This window comes from Phyllobates terribilis, unplaced genomic scaffold, assembly GCF_046119375.1.
Source record: "Phyllobates terribilis strain yellow unplaced genomic scaffold, ASM4611937v1 Scaffold_13__5_contigs__length_258822181, whole genome shotgun sequence".
Classification (NCBI taxonomy): Eukaryota; Metazoa; Chordata; class Amphibia; order Anura; family Dendrobatidae; genus Phyllobates; species Phyllobates terribilis.
In genome coordinates this window covers 92,260,910-92,280,781 of record NW_027362773.1, presented here as the reverse complement: position 1 = coordinate 92,280,781, position 19,872 = coordinate 92,260,910, and the positions used below count along the sequence as shown (strand labels likewise).

At 43.1% G+C, this 19,872-nt stretch overlaps 1 protein-coding gene across 3 annotated transcripts in view; it reads left to right on the top strand.

Annotated features, from left to right (window-relative positions):
• Positions 1-19,872, top strand: part of LOC141173779 (receptor-type tyrosine-protein phosphatase beta-like) — a 224,989-nt gene that overhangs the window by 44,368 nt on the left and 160,749 nt on the right. For 2 of the 3 annotated variants that reach the window (XM_073658194.1, XM_073658195.1), the window contains exons 5-7: positions 9,057-9,311; positions 9,452-9,721; positions 13,680-13,955. In XM_073658194.1, the coding sequence (XP_073514295.1) occupies positions 9,057-9,311; positions 9,452-9,721; positions 13,680-13,955 (801 nt within the window). The remainder of the gene's footprint in view (positions 1-9,056; positions 9,312-9,451; positions 9,722-13,679; positions 13,956-19,872) is intronic. The other variant, XM_073658196.1, reaches the window with a different exon arrangement.

Below are 19,872 nucleotides of genomic sequence, written 5' to 3'. Positions count from 1 at the left end.
TAAAATCCATTTCGCCGCTCAAAACACAGCGCTTGTGATAAAACAAAAATAAACTTAAAAACGTACACATAATTGGTATCGCCGCGTCCGGAATGACCCACTCTACAAAACTGTTGCATTATTTAGTCCGTTTAGCAAATTCTGTAAAAAATAAAAAAACATGCCGAAAATGGCACTTTTTCATCATACTGACTCAACGAAAAAGGGAATAAAAAGCGATCAAAAAGTCGTACGTAAATTATTTTTTTTTAAAAAATGGCAAACCATCCTGCAAAAAAAAGCCATAATATGACTCATTCGACAAAAAAATAAAAAAGTTACAGCTCTCAGAATGTGACGATGCAAAATCAATTTTTGTAAAATACTGTTTTTACTGTATAAAAATATCAAAGCATAAAAAAAATATATAAGTCTGGTATCGCTGCAATCGTACCGACCCGACGAACACATCGGTCGTATGACTTTTACCTCACGGCGAACGGCGCAAAAAATAAAAACAATAACTGAATTGATGGTTTTTGTTCATTCTGTGTCTGAAAAATCTGAATAAACAGCGATCAAAAATAACTGTGCCCCAAAATTCTTCCAAAAAAATCTACAACTCGTCCCGCATAAAATAAGCCATCATACAGCGCTGTTTTCCAAAAAATAAAAAAGTTACAGCTCTCGGAATATGGCAATGAAAATAACTACTTTTTACAGTATAAAAAAAGCTTTTTTACTGTGTGATCACAACAAAACCTAAGAAAAAAACATAAATCTAGTATCGCTGTAATCGCACCGATCCAAAGAATAAATCCGCCTTATCACTTATACCGCACGGTGAACCGCAAAAAAATAAAAATAAGAACTATTCTGGTACTGCTGTCTATTTCTTCATTCTGCCTCCAAAAAAATCGGAATAAGGCTCGGCTCATGTTTATCCTGTGCTCTCTGCTGAGCGCTTAAGTTGGGGTTTCCATGTAAATTCACCAAAACCACTATTCAGACAAAAACCCCAGATGGAGCCACTCATTTATGAGGCCAATAGAGTCCCTTTGGACTGGTCTCTGTTCCGGCGGCGTACCATCATTTTAGACTATTTTTTAGCACACAAGTGTGGACGACCACAGATCTGTGTGCGCCTAAAAAGATGGAGACCACCGGAGCAGACGTCAAACGGACTCCAAAGTGTCTCCATCTGCCTCTTTGTGGTGAGTGGTTCCGTTGGGGGTTTCGTCTGAATTGCATTTGGTGGGATTTACACGGAAACCCCGACGTAAGTGCTCAGCGTAGAACACAAGAATGTGATCCAGCCTTATTCTGGAAGCAATCGAAAATTATGTACCCCAAAATGTTACCACTAAAACCCCTAATTTATACCACGCAAAACCAGCCACCTCTCAGGTTTGTGCCTAAACCGCAGTAAGCGGCCACATGTTTGGCATTATTGTAGCGGGAGAGCACTTAATTTACAGGGTGTGTGTCACCAGGAGAAATGTATGGGGGCGCTACACTTTATGGGGGCCAATGTATGGGCACTAAACTGGCATAAGAATAAAGTCTGGCATGGATGTTACATAATAGTCACTGCAGCAGTAGATGAATTCATTGAGATGTGCAATTTCTACAATGGGGTCACTTTTGGGGGTTTTCTGCTTTTCTGGCACCTTAGGGGCTCCGCAAATGTCGCCCACAAACTATTCTACCAAAATCTATGCTCCAAAAGCCAAATAGTGCTTCTTCCTTCTCAGCTCTGATGTGTGGCCTAACAGTAATTTCTGATGACATATGGGACATCATCGTGTTCGGGAGCAATAGCATTACTTATTGGGTCTCTTTTCTTCTAATATCCATTGCAAAAATTACAAATTTGGGGCTAAATCTTCATTTTCATTAAAAAAAAAATAATTTTCAGTATGACCACCTAATGTTATCAAATTCTGTGTAGTACTTGTGGATTCAAAATGCTCACTATACCCCTGGATAAAATCCTTGAGGGGTGTAGTTTCCAAAATGGGGCAACTTGTTGGGGTTTTCTACTGTTTAGGCACATCAGGGGCTCTCCAAACGCAAAATGACACCCGCAGACCATTCTATCAAAGTCTGCGTTCCAAACGTCACTCCTTCCTTTACAAGCCCTGCCGTGCACCCAAACAATAGTTTTCCCCTACATATAGAGTATGCCCGTACTTAGGAGCAATTGCACAACAAATTTTGGGGTCCATTTTCTACTGTTACCCTTCTTAAAATAAAAAAATTGGGGCTAAAAGTACATTTTTGTGGAAAAAAGTTTGATTTCTTAATTTCACGGCTCTAAGTTATAAACTTCTGTGAAGCACCTGGCGGTTCAACGTGCTCACCACACATCTAGTAAGTTCCGTGAGGGGTCTAGTTTCCAAAATGGGGTCACTTGTGGGGGGTTTCCACTGTTTAGGCACATCAGGGGCTCCCCAAACACAACATGGTGTCCGCAAAGTATTCAAGCAAATTTTACATTCAAAAAGTCAAATGGCGTTCCTTCCTTTCTGAACCCTGCCGTGCGCCCATACAGTGGTTTTTCCCCACATATGGGGTATCTGCTTACTCAGGAGGAATTTCACAACAAATGGTATGGGGCAATTTCTCCTGTTACCCTTATGAAAATGCAAAATTGGCGGATGAAAAACATTTTTGTGAAAAAATGTGGAAATGTTATTTTTACGGCTCAATGTTATAAACTTCTGTGAAGCCCCTGGGAGTTCAAGGTGTTCAACACACATCTAGATAAGTTCCCTAATGGGTCTAGTTTCCAAAATGGTGTCACTTGTGGGGGGTTTCCACTATCTAGGCACATCAGGGGCTCCCCAAACACGACATGGCGTTCGCTAATTATTCAAGAAAATTTTACATTCAAAAAGTCAAATGGTGCGCCTTCCTTTCCGAACCCTGCCGTGCGCCCATACAGTGGTTTTTCCCCACATATGGGGTATTGGCTTACTCAGGAGGAATTGCACAACAAATGGTATGGGGCAATTTCTCCTGTTACCGTTATGAAAATGCAAAATTGGGGGCTGAAAAACATTTTTGTGGGAAAAATGTAAAAATTTTATTTTTACGGTTCAATGTTATAAACTTCTGTGAAGTCAAATGGCGCTCCTTCACTTCCAAACCCTGCCGTGTGCCCAAACAGTGGTTTTCCCACACATATGGGGTATCGGCTTACTCAGGAGAAATTGCACAACAAATCTTGTGGTCCATTTTCTCTAGTTACCCTTGTGAAAATAATAAAATTGTGTCTGAACTAAGCATCTTGTGAAAAAAAGTAAAAAATTTTTCCTTCCACGTTGCTTCAGTTCTTGTGAAACATGTGAAGGGTTGATAAACTTCTTGAATGTGGTTTTGAGCACCTTGAGGGGTGAAGTTTTTAGAATGGCATCACTTTTGGATATTTTCTGTCATAAAGGCCCCTCAAAGTCACTTCAAATGTGATGTGGTCCCTAAAAAAATGGTTTTGTAAATTTTGTTGGAAAAATGAGAAATCACTGGTCAAATTTTAACCCTTATAACTTCCGAACAAAAAAAATTTGGGTTCCAAAATTGTTCTGATGTAAAGTAGACATGTGGGAAATGTTGTTTATTAACTATTTTGTGCGACATATTTCTCTGCTTTAAGGGCATGAAAATTCAAAGTTTGAAAATTGCAAAATTTTCAAAATTTTTGCCAAATTTCCATTTTTTCACAAGTAAACGCTAGTCTTATCGAATAAATTTTACCACTACCATGAAGTACAATATGTCACGAAAAAAAAGTCTCAGAATCAGTGGGATCCGTTGATGCGTTCCAGAGTTTCTACCTCATGAAGTGACACTGGTCAGAATTGTAAAAATTGGCTTGGTCATTAAGTACATAATTGTCTCCGTCCTTAAGGGGTTAATGGACTGTGGTATGTGGTCTGTTTTTTTGTTTTTGTTTGTTTTTTTAACCTCATTACTGCTTGTGAGCGCTGCTTGTATGTAGCAGGCTCAGGAGCTGAGCCCGCTCCATACAATGCTGGTGCCGCCTACGTTACATAGTTGGCACCTGAGAGTCACTGATACGTTCCAAATTAATTCCAATCGCAACAGTTTGAGATCTTAAATGTCACTATCAAATGGGACAACAGCATTTAAAAGGCTTCAACATGGCAGACGGAGGTTTTGACAGTTATCTGCCCCATGAATGACGAGATCATGTGTTACCATTGCTGTCTGGGGGGCCCTGAAGCTCCTACATCTGTTATAGTAGAAGCCCAGAGGCTTCATAGAAGATAGTCAATTTCACAATACACTGCACTACTACAGTATGGCAGTGTAGTGTATATAGATTATTAAATGATTACAGATTCTAGTCCCCTTAGGGGACTAATTAAAAATGTAGAAAAAAAAATTTTTTTTTAATAAATATACAGAACCTCTCCACATATAAAGTTTCAATCACTCTGCCTTTTCCCCAAACGTTAATTAAAAAAATATTTATCCCATACAGTGTATGACAGAAACTATGAATAAGATTGAAATTTGATTTGCGATTTTTCAGTTAACTTTCTTCCCCCCCACAAAAAAAGATGCAGTAAAAAGTGAACAAAACATCATTTCTAACCCAAAATGGTATCAATAAAAACTACAGCTCAACTCACAAAAAATAAGCTCTCACGCAGGTCCATCAACCGAAGAATAAAAACGTTACAGCTCTGAGAAAATGGTAACACAAACCAGTTTTTTCTTTTCTGTTCCGGAATTTAAATTTTTCTTAGCCACTAAAATATAAAATATACTGTATATATTTTAGTTATTAAGAAAAAAAAAATCATGCTGCCAGGTCACAAACACCATAAAAACAAAGCTCAAAAAACAAATTACCGCATAAGTCGAGTTTTTCAGCACATTTTTTATGCTGAAAAAGCCCCACTCGGCTTATACTCGGGTATATACCCGAGTATATAGAGATTCCATTGGTGGATAGTGGGGGGGGGTTGCTTTGGCAGAGGAGCAAGTTGCGGCGGCGGAGGAGCGGGTTGCGGCAGCAGAGGAGCGGGGCACATGCTGTAGCCGCTGCTGCAGCGACCACGTGTGTCCGCTGCTAAAGGGAAATTAATATTCCCTCTTCTCCACACCCATAGACGTAGAGAAGAGGGAATATTCATTCTCTTTAGTAGCGGGCACGGAGGAGCGCTGAGCCGCGGCTCCTGCTGACAGTGCCCGTTACTAAAGAGATAGTATATTCACTCTTCTCCACGCCCATAGTCCCGGCGTGGAGAGGAATGAATATGCCGGCAGCAGCTCACATCAGTGTCTGAGAGCGCATGGCTATGACGCCATGTGCTTTCAGATGCTGACATGAGCTGCAGCAGAAGAACAGGATGCTGCGCTGGAGCAGAGGTGAGGAAGGAAGGTGAGTATAAGTGTTTATTGTTTTATGTGTCCGGTGATGGGGCCATACATGTTAGGATTGGGGAATGAGGGGCCATACATACCAGGATTGGGGATGAGGGGTACCATTCATACCACGATAGGGGGATGAAGGGGCCATACATGCTATAATTGGGGAATGAGGGGGCCATGCATACCAGTATAGGTGGATGAGGAGGCAATACATACCAGGATAGGGGATGAGTAGGCCATACATACGAGGATAGGGGGATGAGGAGGAAATGCATACCAGGATTGGGGGATGAGGGGTCCTATACATACCAGGATTGGGGGATGGGGGGTGCCATACATACCAGGATTGGGGGATGAGGGGGCCACACATACCAGGATTGGGGGATGAGGGGGCCACACATACCAGGATTTGAGATGAGGGAGAAATGCATATCAGGATTGGGTATGAAGGGGCCATGCATACCAGGATTGGGGATGAGGGGACCATGCATACCAGAATTGGGGATGAAGGGGCCATGCATACCAGGATTGGGGATGAAGGGGCCATGCATACGAAGATTGGAGATGAGGGGGCCATGCATACCAGGATTGGGGATGAGGGAGCCATGCATCCCAGGATTGAGGATGAGGAGGCCATGCATACCAGGATTGGGGATGAGTGGGCAATACTTACCAGGATGGGGAAATTTACCAGTAGCTGCTGCATTTCCCACCCTAGGCTTCTACTTGAGTCAATAAGTTTTCCCATTTTTTGTGGTAAAATTAGGTACCTTGGCTTATACTTGGTTTGGCTTATACTCGAGTATATACAGTATCTTTTTTTTCCACCTTTTCACTACATTTGGATTTTTTTTTTACCATTTTCAGTACATTTTATGGTATAGTGAACGGTGTCATTCAAAACTACAACTCGTCTTGCAAAAAAAAGAAGTGCTCATAGAGCTACGGGGAGGGAAAGATAAAAAAGTTACCGTTCCTGGAAGAAGGGAGGGACAAGAGTGCAAAAATGAAGAATCACAAAGTCCTTAGGCTATGTGCCCACGTAGCGTTTTTGTAGCGTTTTTGCGGCGTTTTTACGGCCACGAAAATGCTTGTAAAACCGTCTGCCACGCAAAGCAATGTGAATTCGGATGTGCTGTGCACATGATGCGCTAATTAGCGCGCCGATTTCACATTGCGTTGCAAAACGCAGCATGACCATTTCTACCGCGATTATGCCGCAAATTCGCGGCCATTGAGGAACATTGAAACGCAGCAAACTCGCAGGTATATGTGCATTTGCTGCGTTTCAGTTAAATTCAAAAGCCACGAATTCGCAGCGTAATCGCGATGCGTGTGGTACCCGGGATGAGGAGACTACAACTCCTCTCATCCCGGCTACCACGTGGTGAAAAAAAGAAATAAAAAAGTTAAAAATAAAAAAACCTGTATACTCACCTCTCCGGTCTCCTCCCGGCCGCTTCCTCTCTCCTTGTCATCCTGCGGTGTACTGGCAGGACCTGCGGTGACGTCATTTAGTCAGCTGATGGTCACGCGACCGCTGACGTTAGCGGTCAGGTGATGGTCGCGTGACCATCAGCTGACTAAATGACGTCACCACAGGTCCTGCCAGTACACTGCGGGACGCCGAGGAAAGAGGATCGCTGCCGGGAGGAGACCGGAGTGGTGAGTACACAGGTTTTTTTTATTTTTAACTTTTTAATTCTTTTTTTTTTTACTATTGATGCTGCATTTAAAGCATCTAAGTTGGTCACACAATATAAATCCATGCCGGTTGCATGGATTTATATCGTGTGACCAACTTGTCAAGCACTTTTCCAAGTGATGCTCAAAATCGCTTGGAAAACTGCTTGAAAAAACACATGTAAAAATGCTGAAAAAACGCTTCTCTCTGGTAGAAAAAACGCATGTAAATCTGCATGTAAATCTGCATGTGTTTTTTTCTGCCAGAAAGAGGCAAAAACGCTCTGCATCAAATCTGCTACGTGGGCACATAGTCTAAAGGGTTTAAAGAGGGGAATAAAGTAAATATTGGTTAGTTGGACTGCTGACAGGTTGCTGGATGGATGATTGCTGGGTGCAATAGTGCAGCAGAGGTTGTTTTAGGTCAGTGTTTCCCAAACTCCAGTCTTCATGGCCCCCAACAGGACATGTTTTCTGGATTTCTATAGTATTGCACAGGTGAGAGAATTCCTGATGCCTTGATGATACTTTGTGAAGCCTTGTGCAATGCTAAGGAAATCCTGAAAACATGACCTGTTGGGGGCCGTGAGGAATGGAGTTTGGGTACACTGATCTAGAAGGTTCTGTCAGCTTCTCATAGACGGAAAAGCAAGCTCTCCCTTCCCCTCAACGAGAAGAGGTTCTGCAAGGAGTTTGGTGATTGACAGGTAGTTGAAGGAAATGGGTAGATGGGGCTGGGCTAAGCAGCTGTTCCTAATGATGCATAGAAGGCTCGGGGCCGCAGTCTGTGAGGGACATTCTGACTTGGTGACAATGAGAAAACTAATTCTTGATTGAAATTTGGGGAAAATGGTTTCTGACTGGAATTTCTTTCAGATTTGGGGAAAAAACTGGTTCCTCACTGGAATTTCTGTCCAGTATGGGAAAAAAACTGGTTCCTCACTGGAATTTCTGTCCAGTATGGGAAAAAAACTGGTTCCTCACTGGAATTTCTGTCCAGTATGGGAAAAAAAATGGTTTCTGACTGAAATTTCTGTGAGACATGGGAAAAATGTCTTCTGACTGGAATTTCTTTCAGATATGGGAAAAAAAAAATGGTTTCTGACAGATATGGGGAAAACGGATTACTGATGAGGATTTCTGGAAGGTATGGGGAGATTTCTGTATGGAATTTGTCAGATATGGGAAAAAAATATCAGACTGTAATTTCTGAAAGACAAAGAAAAACTGATTTCTGACTTGCGTTAGTCGTCCAAATGCTCCGACATTACTAATGGTATATGTGCGGTATACTTTTTATTACACGACACCTGGTATATACGGTAACTGTGCAGCAAATTAAATTTTTCTAAAAGAAAGGTGAGAAGACCTAATGGGGGGCCGGTAGGACTTGCTTTTGGCCTCCATCTTGTGAATGGGGACCTATGTTTACATTTGGGGTTGTTTCCTGCTTTTGTACGGTTTGTGGACCCTTCAAAATCTCCCTGATGTTACAAACATCCACAATGGAGGAAAATGACAGGAGGATTTCCTGATGAGTGTAGCCTGCTGCATTATTCCATACTACAAAGAGGCACCCTGACAGTCTGCTCACCTCTGTCAGGGGAACCGAGCCCTATAGATATATATGGTGCATATCCTGGGAGCTATTGTCAGTGCATACGTGACACCTCCGCTCATAATGTGATGTGAATGGTTCTCTAGCAATAGCGACAAGGAAGGCCGAGATTGTAATAAAACCTCCTGTATGGGAAGTCTGACTGTCCGACAGCCACTGCCCTCCCTTATAGCTCCATGATTTCTATACCGCTGCAGACTGGGTGAGGATATTCACAAGCGTCCAGGCAGAGCATTATGCAGCCAGGGAAGCATTTGTAGTCGTTCATCAGTCTGCCAGGTGATATGTTTTTTTTTAATCTAAATAATACCTGTATTAAAGTGAAAATCTAAAATCAGTGTTATTGCAAATGTATGGTTTTATTTTCTGTCAGTTCCTGGACAAGTCTCCACCATCACCATGAATAATTACCAGTCGGTCAATGTTCTTGGAGCCTCATGGACAAAACCATCAGGAAAAGTGGATAATTATACAGTCAGTCTAACAGGAGCCATCACTAACACAACACAAACTACGAGTCCACAAGTGAATTTCACAGGATTACTACCAGGCAGAGAATATAATGTCACTGTACAGACAGTCAGTGGGAGCTGCAGCCAGACATCTGCTCCAGTGACAGAGGCCACATGTGAGTATCATCAGGATCTGCTCAGTGACGGCTCTTTATAACCCTCATATCACCATTCTCCTCTGCTACCGCCACTTTTACCTTATTATACAGATGCTGGACATGTTCTCACCTCTCTGTATTTCTGTCTTTTTCTGCAGATCCAACATCACCTGGAACATTATCCTTTATCACAATCACAGCAAAGAACCTGACATTATCTTGGTTGGAGCCAGTAAATATGGCCGGTGTGAATAAGACATATAATATAAGCTATGGGATATTTCCATCTACTAATATATCTGTGACAAGTCCCACAACAAATGTCACCCTCCAGAGCCTGATATCTGGGACTAGTTACTCCATAACTGTGGTCACAGTCGGGGTCCGGGGGTATCAGAGCTCTCCGGTCACCACATCTGTCTATACAAGTAGGTTTTCTCATCACTGTTTTCACTTTCTGGGAACTTTTTAAAAGCTGTCAAATAAAAGGAATATTATAGAGAATATGGAAATGGAGCATAGTAGAGGCTCCCGTACAACATTATATAGAAGTCAGCCAAAACTACAAGTATGTCAGGATTGACTTGTCTTGTAATGTGTTTGAGGACATCCCAACTTTCTCCTGACAGATTATGAGGGGGGAAATAGGGATCGTGTTGTTTCATATGGGGGGGTTGGGAGAGATAGCTGTCAGCTGAACGGTCATTTGTCTGACTAGTGTCTAATGTTTATGGCCAGCTTAAAGGGGTGGTCCGAAAGAAAAATCTCCCTATTGATGCCATAATCTAAGCTATTTTCTAATATATTGGCTTTAAAAATTCTCTACCGTTCCCTAACTACACTAACTGCTATTCTATTTTTTTCCCTACTTCCTGTGTAATGATGCTTTGTTTGACCCCAGTGCATGCTGAGTTACGCAAACGAAGCGTCATCTTGGGGCATAGGCTGTGGTTACGGCTGCAGCCTCTGCCCCCTCCCGATGCTCGTTTAAAGGGGTTGTCCACTACTATTTAAAATATGCCAAAGCTTTTTTATGATGAAATGCAGCTTCTTTGTAATTACCTCCCTCTGCCTTTTCTGCCTGTGAGTGGCGCTATCACTGGCTGCTCACAGGCATCACGTGACCCCCGGCTGCAGCCGGCTCTGACATCCGCTGACGTCACAACAAGTCCAGGCTGCAGCCGGGGGTCTCTCTCTTCCGCGTTCCACGGTGGCTGCTGGGTTGTGGGTGGGGTTATCCCCGTGCGTCATAGCCAGCATCCACTGCATGCGCTCTGCCTCTCCCCATTCATTGGGAAAGCGTGTGGTGGATGCTTGTGTGACGCGGTGGGGTAACACTGCCCACAACCCAGAAGCCACCGCGGGGACCCCAGCACTGAGTCACGCCTCAATAGACGGGATGTCAGCGGGGAGTCACGTGATGCCTGTGAGTGGCCAGTGATAGCGCCGCTCACAAGCAGAAAAGGCAGAGGGAGGTAATTATAAAGAAGTTGCTTTTCATCATAAAAACACTTTGGCATATTTTAAATAGTAGTGGACAACCCCTTTAAGAAGCTTGTCCCAGCTCTGTGTCCTGTGCGCTGTGCCCTGTCCTGTTTCCTGTGCCCTGTCCCGCCTCCTGCGGCCTGTCTCCTGTGCCCTGAACCATCTCCTGTGCCCTGTGCACAGCGTCTGCTCTGTTGTCGGTTTGGATGAATAGTAATAGGCCGACATCACTGGTCTCCTGCACGCCGGGAATTCTGACCCCTCTCTGCTACCGGCTTATTACTATTTCTCTAAACCGACAACAGTGAGGACGCTGTGCACAGGGGACAGTGCACAGGAGACAGGGAAGGAACCAGGCCCTGAAACAAGTGTCACCAATGATTCTTCGTTTCAGGGAGGGGCAGGGGCTGTGGCCGTGACCGCAGCCTATGCCCACTGATGATGCTTCATCAGACAGGAAATAGGAAAAAAATACAATCGCAGTTAGATAGTAATGAAAAAAGAAGAGAACTAGGAGTTTGTATCTAAAATACATAAAAAACTTATTGTTTGCAAGCAAAAAAAAATTAAGGAACATATACAAAAACAGACACCAGTGCTTCTGGCAACCCATTATGTTAATCAGTATGTACCGGTTGGATTTTTGATTTCTCATAGTAGTTTGATAGTGTACTTGGTGAATGGTAGGGAATTTTTAAAGCAAGCATATTATAAAAGCTTACATTATAGTATCAAATAGATAGGGAGTTAGGAGGAAAAGGATTTTGCCTTCGGACCAAAAGAAAATGGTAAAGAGAAAGACTTAGATAATTTTATTTAACTATAGATGTGCTTTAATATGAAAAAATGGCAGTTTATGCTGTGTTACTGCTCAGAGTTTCTCAGAATAATCTGCCCCATTGTATCATGTACCAGCCTAAGTACTCATCTTGTAAACCAGGATATCTTAGGCCGAGCTTAAAGATCTCATATTTAAAAAAAAATTCACATATATAGTAAGTGTGTGATTGTCATTTTTTCCCCTTCAAACTTGTGATTGTTCATTCAGGACCATGAAATTTGTGTTAGGCTACTGGCACACTAGCAGTATGTGGTCAGTATTTCACATCAGTATTTGTAAGTCAAAACCAAGAGTGGGTGAAAAATGGCGAAGTGGTGACGTGTTTCTACAACCCCTGGCAAAAATTATGGAATCACTAAAACTGCACACAGATGAAACTTGCAGTAGGGTGCAATTCACACACTCGCGGCACCGTGCCTAGCCAGCATCCTATTATACGCCCCTACTATTCGACTAGGCGGGATGCCCGGCACCCTATCCGTGCATCGCAGAGTTGTGAAGCCCCCACTCACAAGGTCACCATTACTGGGCCTGGCCGTGCCCTAGCAGATAAAAAAAAGTGCAAAAAATATCATATGAGGTATTAGTTGATATTTTGGCCAAAATACGTAAGCTCGCAACCCATCGTCAAGGGTCCTCACGGTTTTGCGAGTCCCTACTCTAATATTAAAAACAGACAGCATAGCCAGAACAATAGACAGAATTTTTAGAAAATAGCAAAAGGCAATGGTACTCACCAGCCAAGGCACGGTGCCGCGAGTGTGTGAATTGCACCCTACTGCAAGTTTCATCTGTGTGCAGTTTTAGTGCTGGGTAGTCGCCCCTCCAGTGAGAGTGGTTGAGGGCGATTGTTCATTAGCATTCTGCACCTGTGTTACCTCCTTCTAACAAAAGGGGGCCGGCCGTGTCCTGGTGTGCATTTTTTCTTGAAACCTTGGCTGGTGAGTACCATTGCCTTTTGCTATTTTCTAAAAATTCTGTCTATTGTTCTGGCTATGCTGTCTGTTTTTAATATTAGAGTAGGGACTCGCAAAACCGTGAGGACTCTTGACGATGGGTTGCGAGCTTACGTATTTTGGCCAAAATATCAACTAATACCTCATATGATATTTTTTGCACTTTTTTTTTATCTGCTAGGGCACGGCCAGGCCCAGTAATGGTGACCTTGTGAGTGGGGGCTTCACAACTCTGCGATGCACGGATAGGGTGCCGGGCATCCCGCCTAGTCGAATAGTAGGGGCGTATAATAGGATGCTGGCTAGGCACGGTGCCGCGAGTGTATGAATTGCACCCTACTGCAAGTTTCATCTGTGTGCAGTTTTAGTGCTGGGTAGTCGCCCCTCCAGTGAGAGTGGTTGAGGGCGATTGTTCATTAGCATTCTGCACCTGTGTTACCTCCTTCTAACAAAAGGGGGCCGGCCGTGTCCTGGTGTGCATTTTTTCTTGAAACCTTGGCTGGTGAGTACCATTGCCTTTTGCTATTTTCTAAAAATTCTGTCTATTGTTCTGGCTATGCTGTCTGTTCTTACAAATACTGATGTGAAATACTGACCAAATACTGATAGTGTGACCGTAGCCTTAAGATGGCTATACTTAGACAGATGTTGATAGTTGAACAGCTATTAACAAGCAATATTCTAGTGCACAGTCGTACACATTTTAGTCCAAATTGGATATTGCAGTCATTTAGCCTTGCTATATGTGCTACCGAACGATGGATGAATGACTTTGCAGGGAAGTTTTTTCAAAGAAAAATCTTCATGGGCAATAGATTTTTAGTAACAAAGAGAAAGATCATTCATCCGACCATTGGACAAAAATTCCAAAACAGCCATCTTTGCTCCAAATAATGACTGTGTGTGTGATCATTTGGCGGAATTGAACATTTATTGATATAATAATCAACTTCATTCTAGACTTGAGATATGTCTGCTCCTATTCTGGCTGAAATTATGATAAAACCAAAATTTTTAGTTTTTGGGGCCAGTGGTTACTATTAAATAATACTTCATGTTGTTCTCTAATTCCGTATCCACAATGAATATTTTTTTTTATTACAGAGCCAATGTCAGTGAAATCTCTGCAGATCGGCGCTGTGACCTCATATTCTGTGTCTCTGACGTGGAGTAAACCTGATGAGTATCAGACGTCTTACAGCTACAGAGTCCAGACCAATGTCACCTCATCAGCCACAATGATAAATGATACAATAGTGACAAGTGAATCAGCGACAATAATGAATCTGACACCGGGGGAAACATATACATTCCTGGTCTATACAAGAGCTGCCGATAACAGCACTGAATCCGACCCGGTGTCTAATACGACCTGCACAGGTGAGGACAGAGGGAATTCGTAAAATAAGAGTCCATGTGGCTGTAAAGTTGATGATGCAAAACATGATATATATTGCAGATATAAATGATTTATTATCACAGTATGTGTTTGCTTAAAATAGCCTGACAGCTGATTCATGCATCCCCACCCTACTCCCCTTGACTGACAGGTCTCTCCCTACACACATGACTCGCCCCCTGGGCCTGTGTTGTGCGTGCACGTGTATGCGGGGAATACCCGGAGCCGGATCGCTGGGGGTTGTAGTCTCCTTGGCGATGACCCGGTCCGTGCCCAGGGTGGTCAAACCAGTGGCAGACTTAGTAGTATTATAATTGTCCGACTACGCCACCCGTGGATTGCGGTCAGTGGGGACCGCCGCTGCGATGCTGCCCACTGAGGCTGATGTTGTATGCGCAGCCAAGTATGGGATGACTCCCCACGGGAGAAGTATAGCCTCAGGGCAGTTAGTGCGTATGATGGGAGTGATGGTGCACGAGCGTCCCAGCACTGGTGGTGCTGGTGCGGCGAAGAAGCACAGAGACGTGTGGTTGCAGTTTCCAATGCTTTACTCACAGTTCTTTACTGGTCCTAGTCACCTCGGCACCGGCGGCGACTGCCCAAGCCGTGCTTCGTCCACCAGGCAAGGGGCTCGACCAACTCCCAGGCAATTCCAGAGCGTGGCACAGGGCTCCCTTCTCTTCCCTTCTCTGGCCGTGCCCCACCAGTGACTCTACGTTTGTCCGGCTGCCTCGGGCCTTCTCTTGGTATGCTGATTTCTGCGTCCCTGACCCTATGTGGTGTGCCTTCCTGGTAGGTGTAGTGAGGGGTCGCACCGAGATATAGTCACGACCGCCGGTCTTTGGCTGAGGATTAGTCGCCTCCACCAATTTGGGATCCGGTACCCTGTTCTGCCAACCCGACACCCGCAATCTCCTGGGCCTATGGGGTTCCTTCTTCTCTCTTGTCTCTGGGCCTCTCTTAATGTTCTGTTCCTTGTTTCCTTTCTCTTCTGTTCCTGTTCTCTCTGCTGTTTCTGGCCTCCACTCCAGGCCTGTCTCGTGGAGCTGGGCCCAGACTGAGCCACAGCTCCCTGTTAGCCCTCTCTGGCTGAACTCCTTCTATCACTCCTCTCCTCTGACTGTCCTGTCTTCTTCTGCTCTCAGAACTAAGATGGTGCCCACCTTATATACCTCCCTCTCTGTGTGAGCCCAGGTGACTAGCAACCAATGGACTCCTACCTATGCCCAGAGACCCATCCCTATCTGCTCCTACACCACTGGGTTTTCCTTCCCCTCCCCACTCCAGCCAGGGACAGATGCTGTCGTGCCTGCACTCCTGTCTCGTGGGAGCACCGTTGAGCTATCCCTCGGAAATGGGGTGTGTGTGGTGCATGCAGCTTACTGAGTCCTGGTCCACACTCCATCCTTACCCGGGAGTGGAATATCACACCTCTGGTTTGAGGTGCAATACCCCTGTAGCAGCCGAGCCCTCGGGGTGCTACATTCCCCCCTGGTAAATCACAGCACGTCCTCGGGCTGGAAAGAATAAAAACAATTTAAACATACAAAATTTTTAGAATGCATTCGCATATAAGACATTAACTATTTACTCATCCCTTTATGGGAGGTACTCTTCTCTTTTTAACGTTACTGGTATAAAACATTATAAAACATCTTGCTAATGCCACCGGAACTCTTTTATAAAACACTATATAAAACTTTGGCATCACTATTTTAGCAGCATATCAAACTTTTTCAGTAAAAACATTGTCAAGCAAAACATTCTTCCACAAACACATTCTTGAGTTCTGGCCACTGTGCAACTCGCGACCAGGTGTTCACTCTTCTTTTAACCACTTCGCACCAGAGCCTGTTTTTGCCTTCGTGAACTGGCCAATTTTTTCAATTCTGACCACTGTCACTTTATGAGGGTAATTACTCTGGAACGCTTCAACGTATTCCCCTGATTCTGAGACTGTTTTTTCGTGACATATTGTACTTCATGATCGTGGTAAAATTTCTTTGATATCACTTGCGTTTATTTGTGAAAAAATTGGAAATTTGGCGAAAATTTTGAAAATTTTGCAATTTTCTAACTTTGAATTTTCATGCCCTTAAATCAGAGATATGTCACACAAAATAGTTAATAAATAACATTTCCCACATGTCTACTTTACATCAGCACAATTTTGGAGCCAAAATTTTTTTTGTTAGGGAGCTATAAGGGTTAAAAGTTGACCAGCGATTTCTCATTTTTCCAACAAAATTTACAAAAACATTTTTTTAGGGACCACATCATATTTGAAGTCACTTTGAGGGGTCTTTATGACAGAAAATACCAAAAAGTGACACCATTCTAAAAACTGCACCCCTCAAGGTGCTCAAAACCACATTCAAGAACTTTATTAACCCTTCAGGTGCTTCACAGGAATTTTTGGAATGTGGAAGAAAAAAATGAACATTTAACTTTTTTCACAAAAATGTTACTTTAGACCCAATTTTTTCTATTTTCACAGGGGTAACAGGAAAAAATGGACCCCAAATTTTTTTGTGCAATTTCTCTTGAGCGTGCTGATACCCCATATGTGAGGGAAAACCACTGTTTGGGCGCACTGCAGGGTTCGGAAGGGAAGGAGCGCCATTAGACTTTTTGAATATAAAATTTGTCTGAATAATTAGCAGACGCCATGTTGCGTTTGGAGAGCTCCTGATGTGCCTAAACAGTGGAAACCCCCCACAAGTGACACCATTTTGGAAACTAGACCCCTTAGGGAACTTATCTAGATGTGTGGTGAGCACCTTGAACCCCCAGGTGCTTCACAGAAGTTTATAACATTGAGCTGTAAAAATAAAATTTTCACATTTTTCCCACAAAAACGTTTTTCATCCCTTAATTTTGCATGATCATAAGGGTAATAGGAAAAATTGCACCATGAAATTTGTTGTGCAATTTCTCCTGAACACGCTGATACCCCATATGTGGAGGCAAACCACTGTTTGGGCGCACGGCAGGGTTTGAAAGGGAAGGAGCGCCATTTGACTTTTTGAATGTAAAATTTGTCTGAATAATTAGCGGACGCGATGTTGCGTTTGGAGAGCTCCTGAAGTGCCTAAACAGTGGAAACCCCCCACAAGTGACACCATTTTGGAAACTAGACCCCTTAGGGAACTTATCTAGATGTGTGGTGAGCACCTTGAACCCCAAGGTGCTTCACAGAAGATTATAATATTGAGCTGTAAAAATAAAATTTTCACATTTTTCCCACAAAACCGTTTTTCATCCCTTAATTTTGCATTATCATAAGAGTAATCGGAAAAATTGCACCATGAAATTTGTTGTGCAATTTCTCCTGAGTACGCCGATACCCCATATGTGGGGGAAAACCACTGCTTTGGTGTACGGCAGGGTTCAGAAGAGAAAGGAGCGCTATGTTGGCTGGGATAGGTGGCAGACACCATGTCACATTTGAAGAGTCGCTGACATGCCGAAACAGCAGAAACCCCCACAAGTGACCCCATTTTGTAAACTACACCTCTCAAGGAATTCATCTAGGGAAGTAGTGAGTATTTTTTAATTTTTAAATTTATACCATTGGACAGTGAAAAAAGCATAATTATATTTTTACCACAAAAAAATGTTTTACCCTCAGATTTTACATTTTCACACAGGGCAATGGGTAAAAATGGTGCCGAAATGTGTCACACAATTTCTTCTAAAAGTGGCAATACCCCATATGTGGCTGTATCGTACCGCTCAGCCTTACGGCGAGATCTGGGCGGGACGGAGTGCTTTTTGACAATTGGAGAACAAATTATTGTAGAATAGGCATTTGGATTTGGGAGCACAACATTTTCTGAATTTCTTTTGGGGGGCAAGGGCCATTTTGCTTTTCCAGAGCCTTTCTGCTACCAGTAACTTGGAAGTCCCTTATATTTTTAACAGATGACAGACCTGAGTGGGGACTAGCTTTTTTTGAGGACTGAGTTGAAGCTTTTATTGGGAACATTTTATGCAACATTTATCCGGCGCTCTAGGCTGAGCACTTACATCGGGGTTTCCATCTAAATTTCCAAGTGATGTAATTCAGATTAAACCCCTGCGGGATCCATTCACTGTAATGAGGCAGCAGAGTTACTCTGGACTCCGTCTGGCCTCTATTTAGCGGTGTCCTTTTTTTCAGAAGTGCACAAAACTGTGGCCAACCGCACTTTTATGCACGCCTAAAACAAATGACACCGTGGGATCCCAGGCTAGACGGCGTCCACAGTGGCCTATATCTGCCTCATTACAGGGAATCTTCCGTCATGGGTTCTGGCTGAATCACGTATTTCAGAGATTTACACGGAAACTCTGGCGTAAGTGCTTAGCGCAGAGCACAGGATAAATGTGAGCAGAGCCTTACTGCGATCTTTCGGAGACATAATAAACAAATCAGTAGCAGGTGAAGAATTGGTTTTATTTATTTTTTATGCCGCTCCTCGTGCGGTATAAGTGATGAGATTACTTTATTCTTCGGGTCAGTGCGATTACAGAGATACCAGATTTATATCGGGTTTTTATGACTGACAGCTGTCACACACTAAAAGACGCTTTTTTTTGCAAAATCTAGTCTTTGCATCACCATATTTTGAGAGCTATAATTTTTCCATATTTCGGCCGACAGTCATGTGATGGCTTGTTTTTTGCGGGACGAGTTGACATTTTTATTGGTACCATTTTTGGGTACGTGACATTTTTTGATCGCTTTGTATTCCGTTTTTTGGGAGGTAAAATTAACAAAAACCAACAATTCAGGAATTGTTCTTTGAGGTTTTTTTTTATGCCGTTCTGCGTGTGGTAAAAGTGATCAGGCAGCGTTATTCTTCGGGTCAGTACATTTACAGCTATACTACACTTACTGTATTTTTGTTTATGTTTTGGCGCTTTTACACAATAAAACAAATTTATAGAAAAAAATATTTTTTTTGCATTGCTTTATTCTGAGCACTATAACTTTTTTATTTTTCGGCTGATGGAGCTGTATGGTGGCTTGTTTTTTGCGGAACAAGATCACGTTTTCAGCAGTACCATTTTTATTTCTATTTTGCTTTTTGATCGCATTTTTTTCCACTTTTTGTTTGGCGATATGATGAAAAAGCATATTTTTTTGCTCCTTTTTTTTATTTATTTTTATTACGGTGTGCACAGAAGGAGTTAATTAGTGTGAGAGTTTTATAACTCGGGTTGTTTTGGACGCGGCGATACCAAATATGTGTTCTTTTTTTGGTTTTGTAAAAATATACGGATTTATTGGTTTAATATTTTATTTATTTCTTTTTATTTATTTTGTGATTTTTTTTTTTTTAACAGTTTAAAAACTTTTTTTTTTTTTACATTTTTACTTAGTCCGTGTATGGGACATTAATTTTTATTTTTCTGATCACTGATCTCATGTAATGTAATAGACATATATTACATTACATGAGATCTTCCCTGACTGTTTCAGTCAGAGTCTCCTGTCTGGCTCAGCTGCAGGCTGAGCCAGACAGGACACCATATATGGCAGAGCTGGAGGCGGTCATGTGACCTCCAGCTGCCATAGCAACCCCAGGTCCTGGAAGGAATCGGAGGTCTTCGGAGAGGTAAGTAAGACGACCCCCTCTCCTCCTGCTGTCTCCTATATGCCGCGATCACTATAGATCCAATCAGGTCCCGATGATTTTCCCTGTCAGAGCTAACGCTCTGCACCGGAATCGCAGCGCTTGCAGGACCCTGGGGGTCCTGAGCGCTGCGAGACCACCCACCGTTTTTAAACGTCCGCGCTGCACAGAGCCCAGGCAGCGCGGACGTTTATGTACAGTGGGCGGTCGGGAACCGGTTAAGTGCAAAAACTTCAGCAACCTTTTAAACGTGAGGGACTCTGTCCCGAGGTAGACG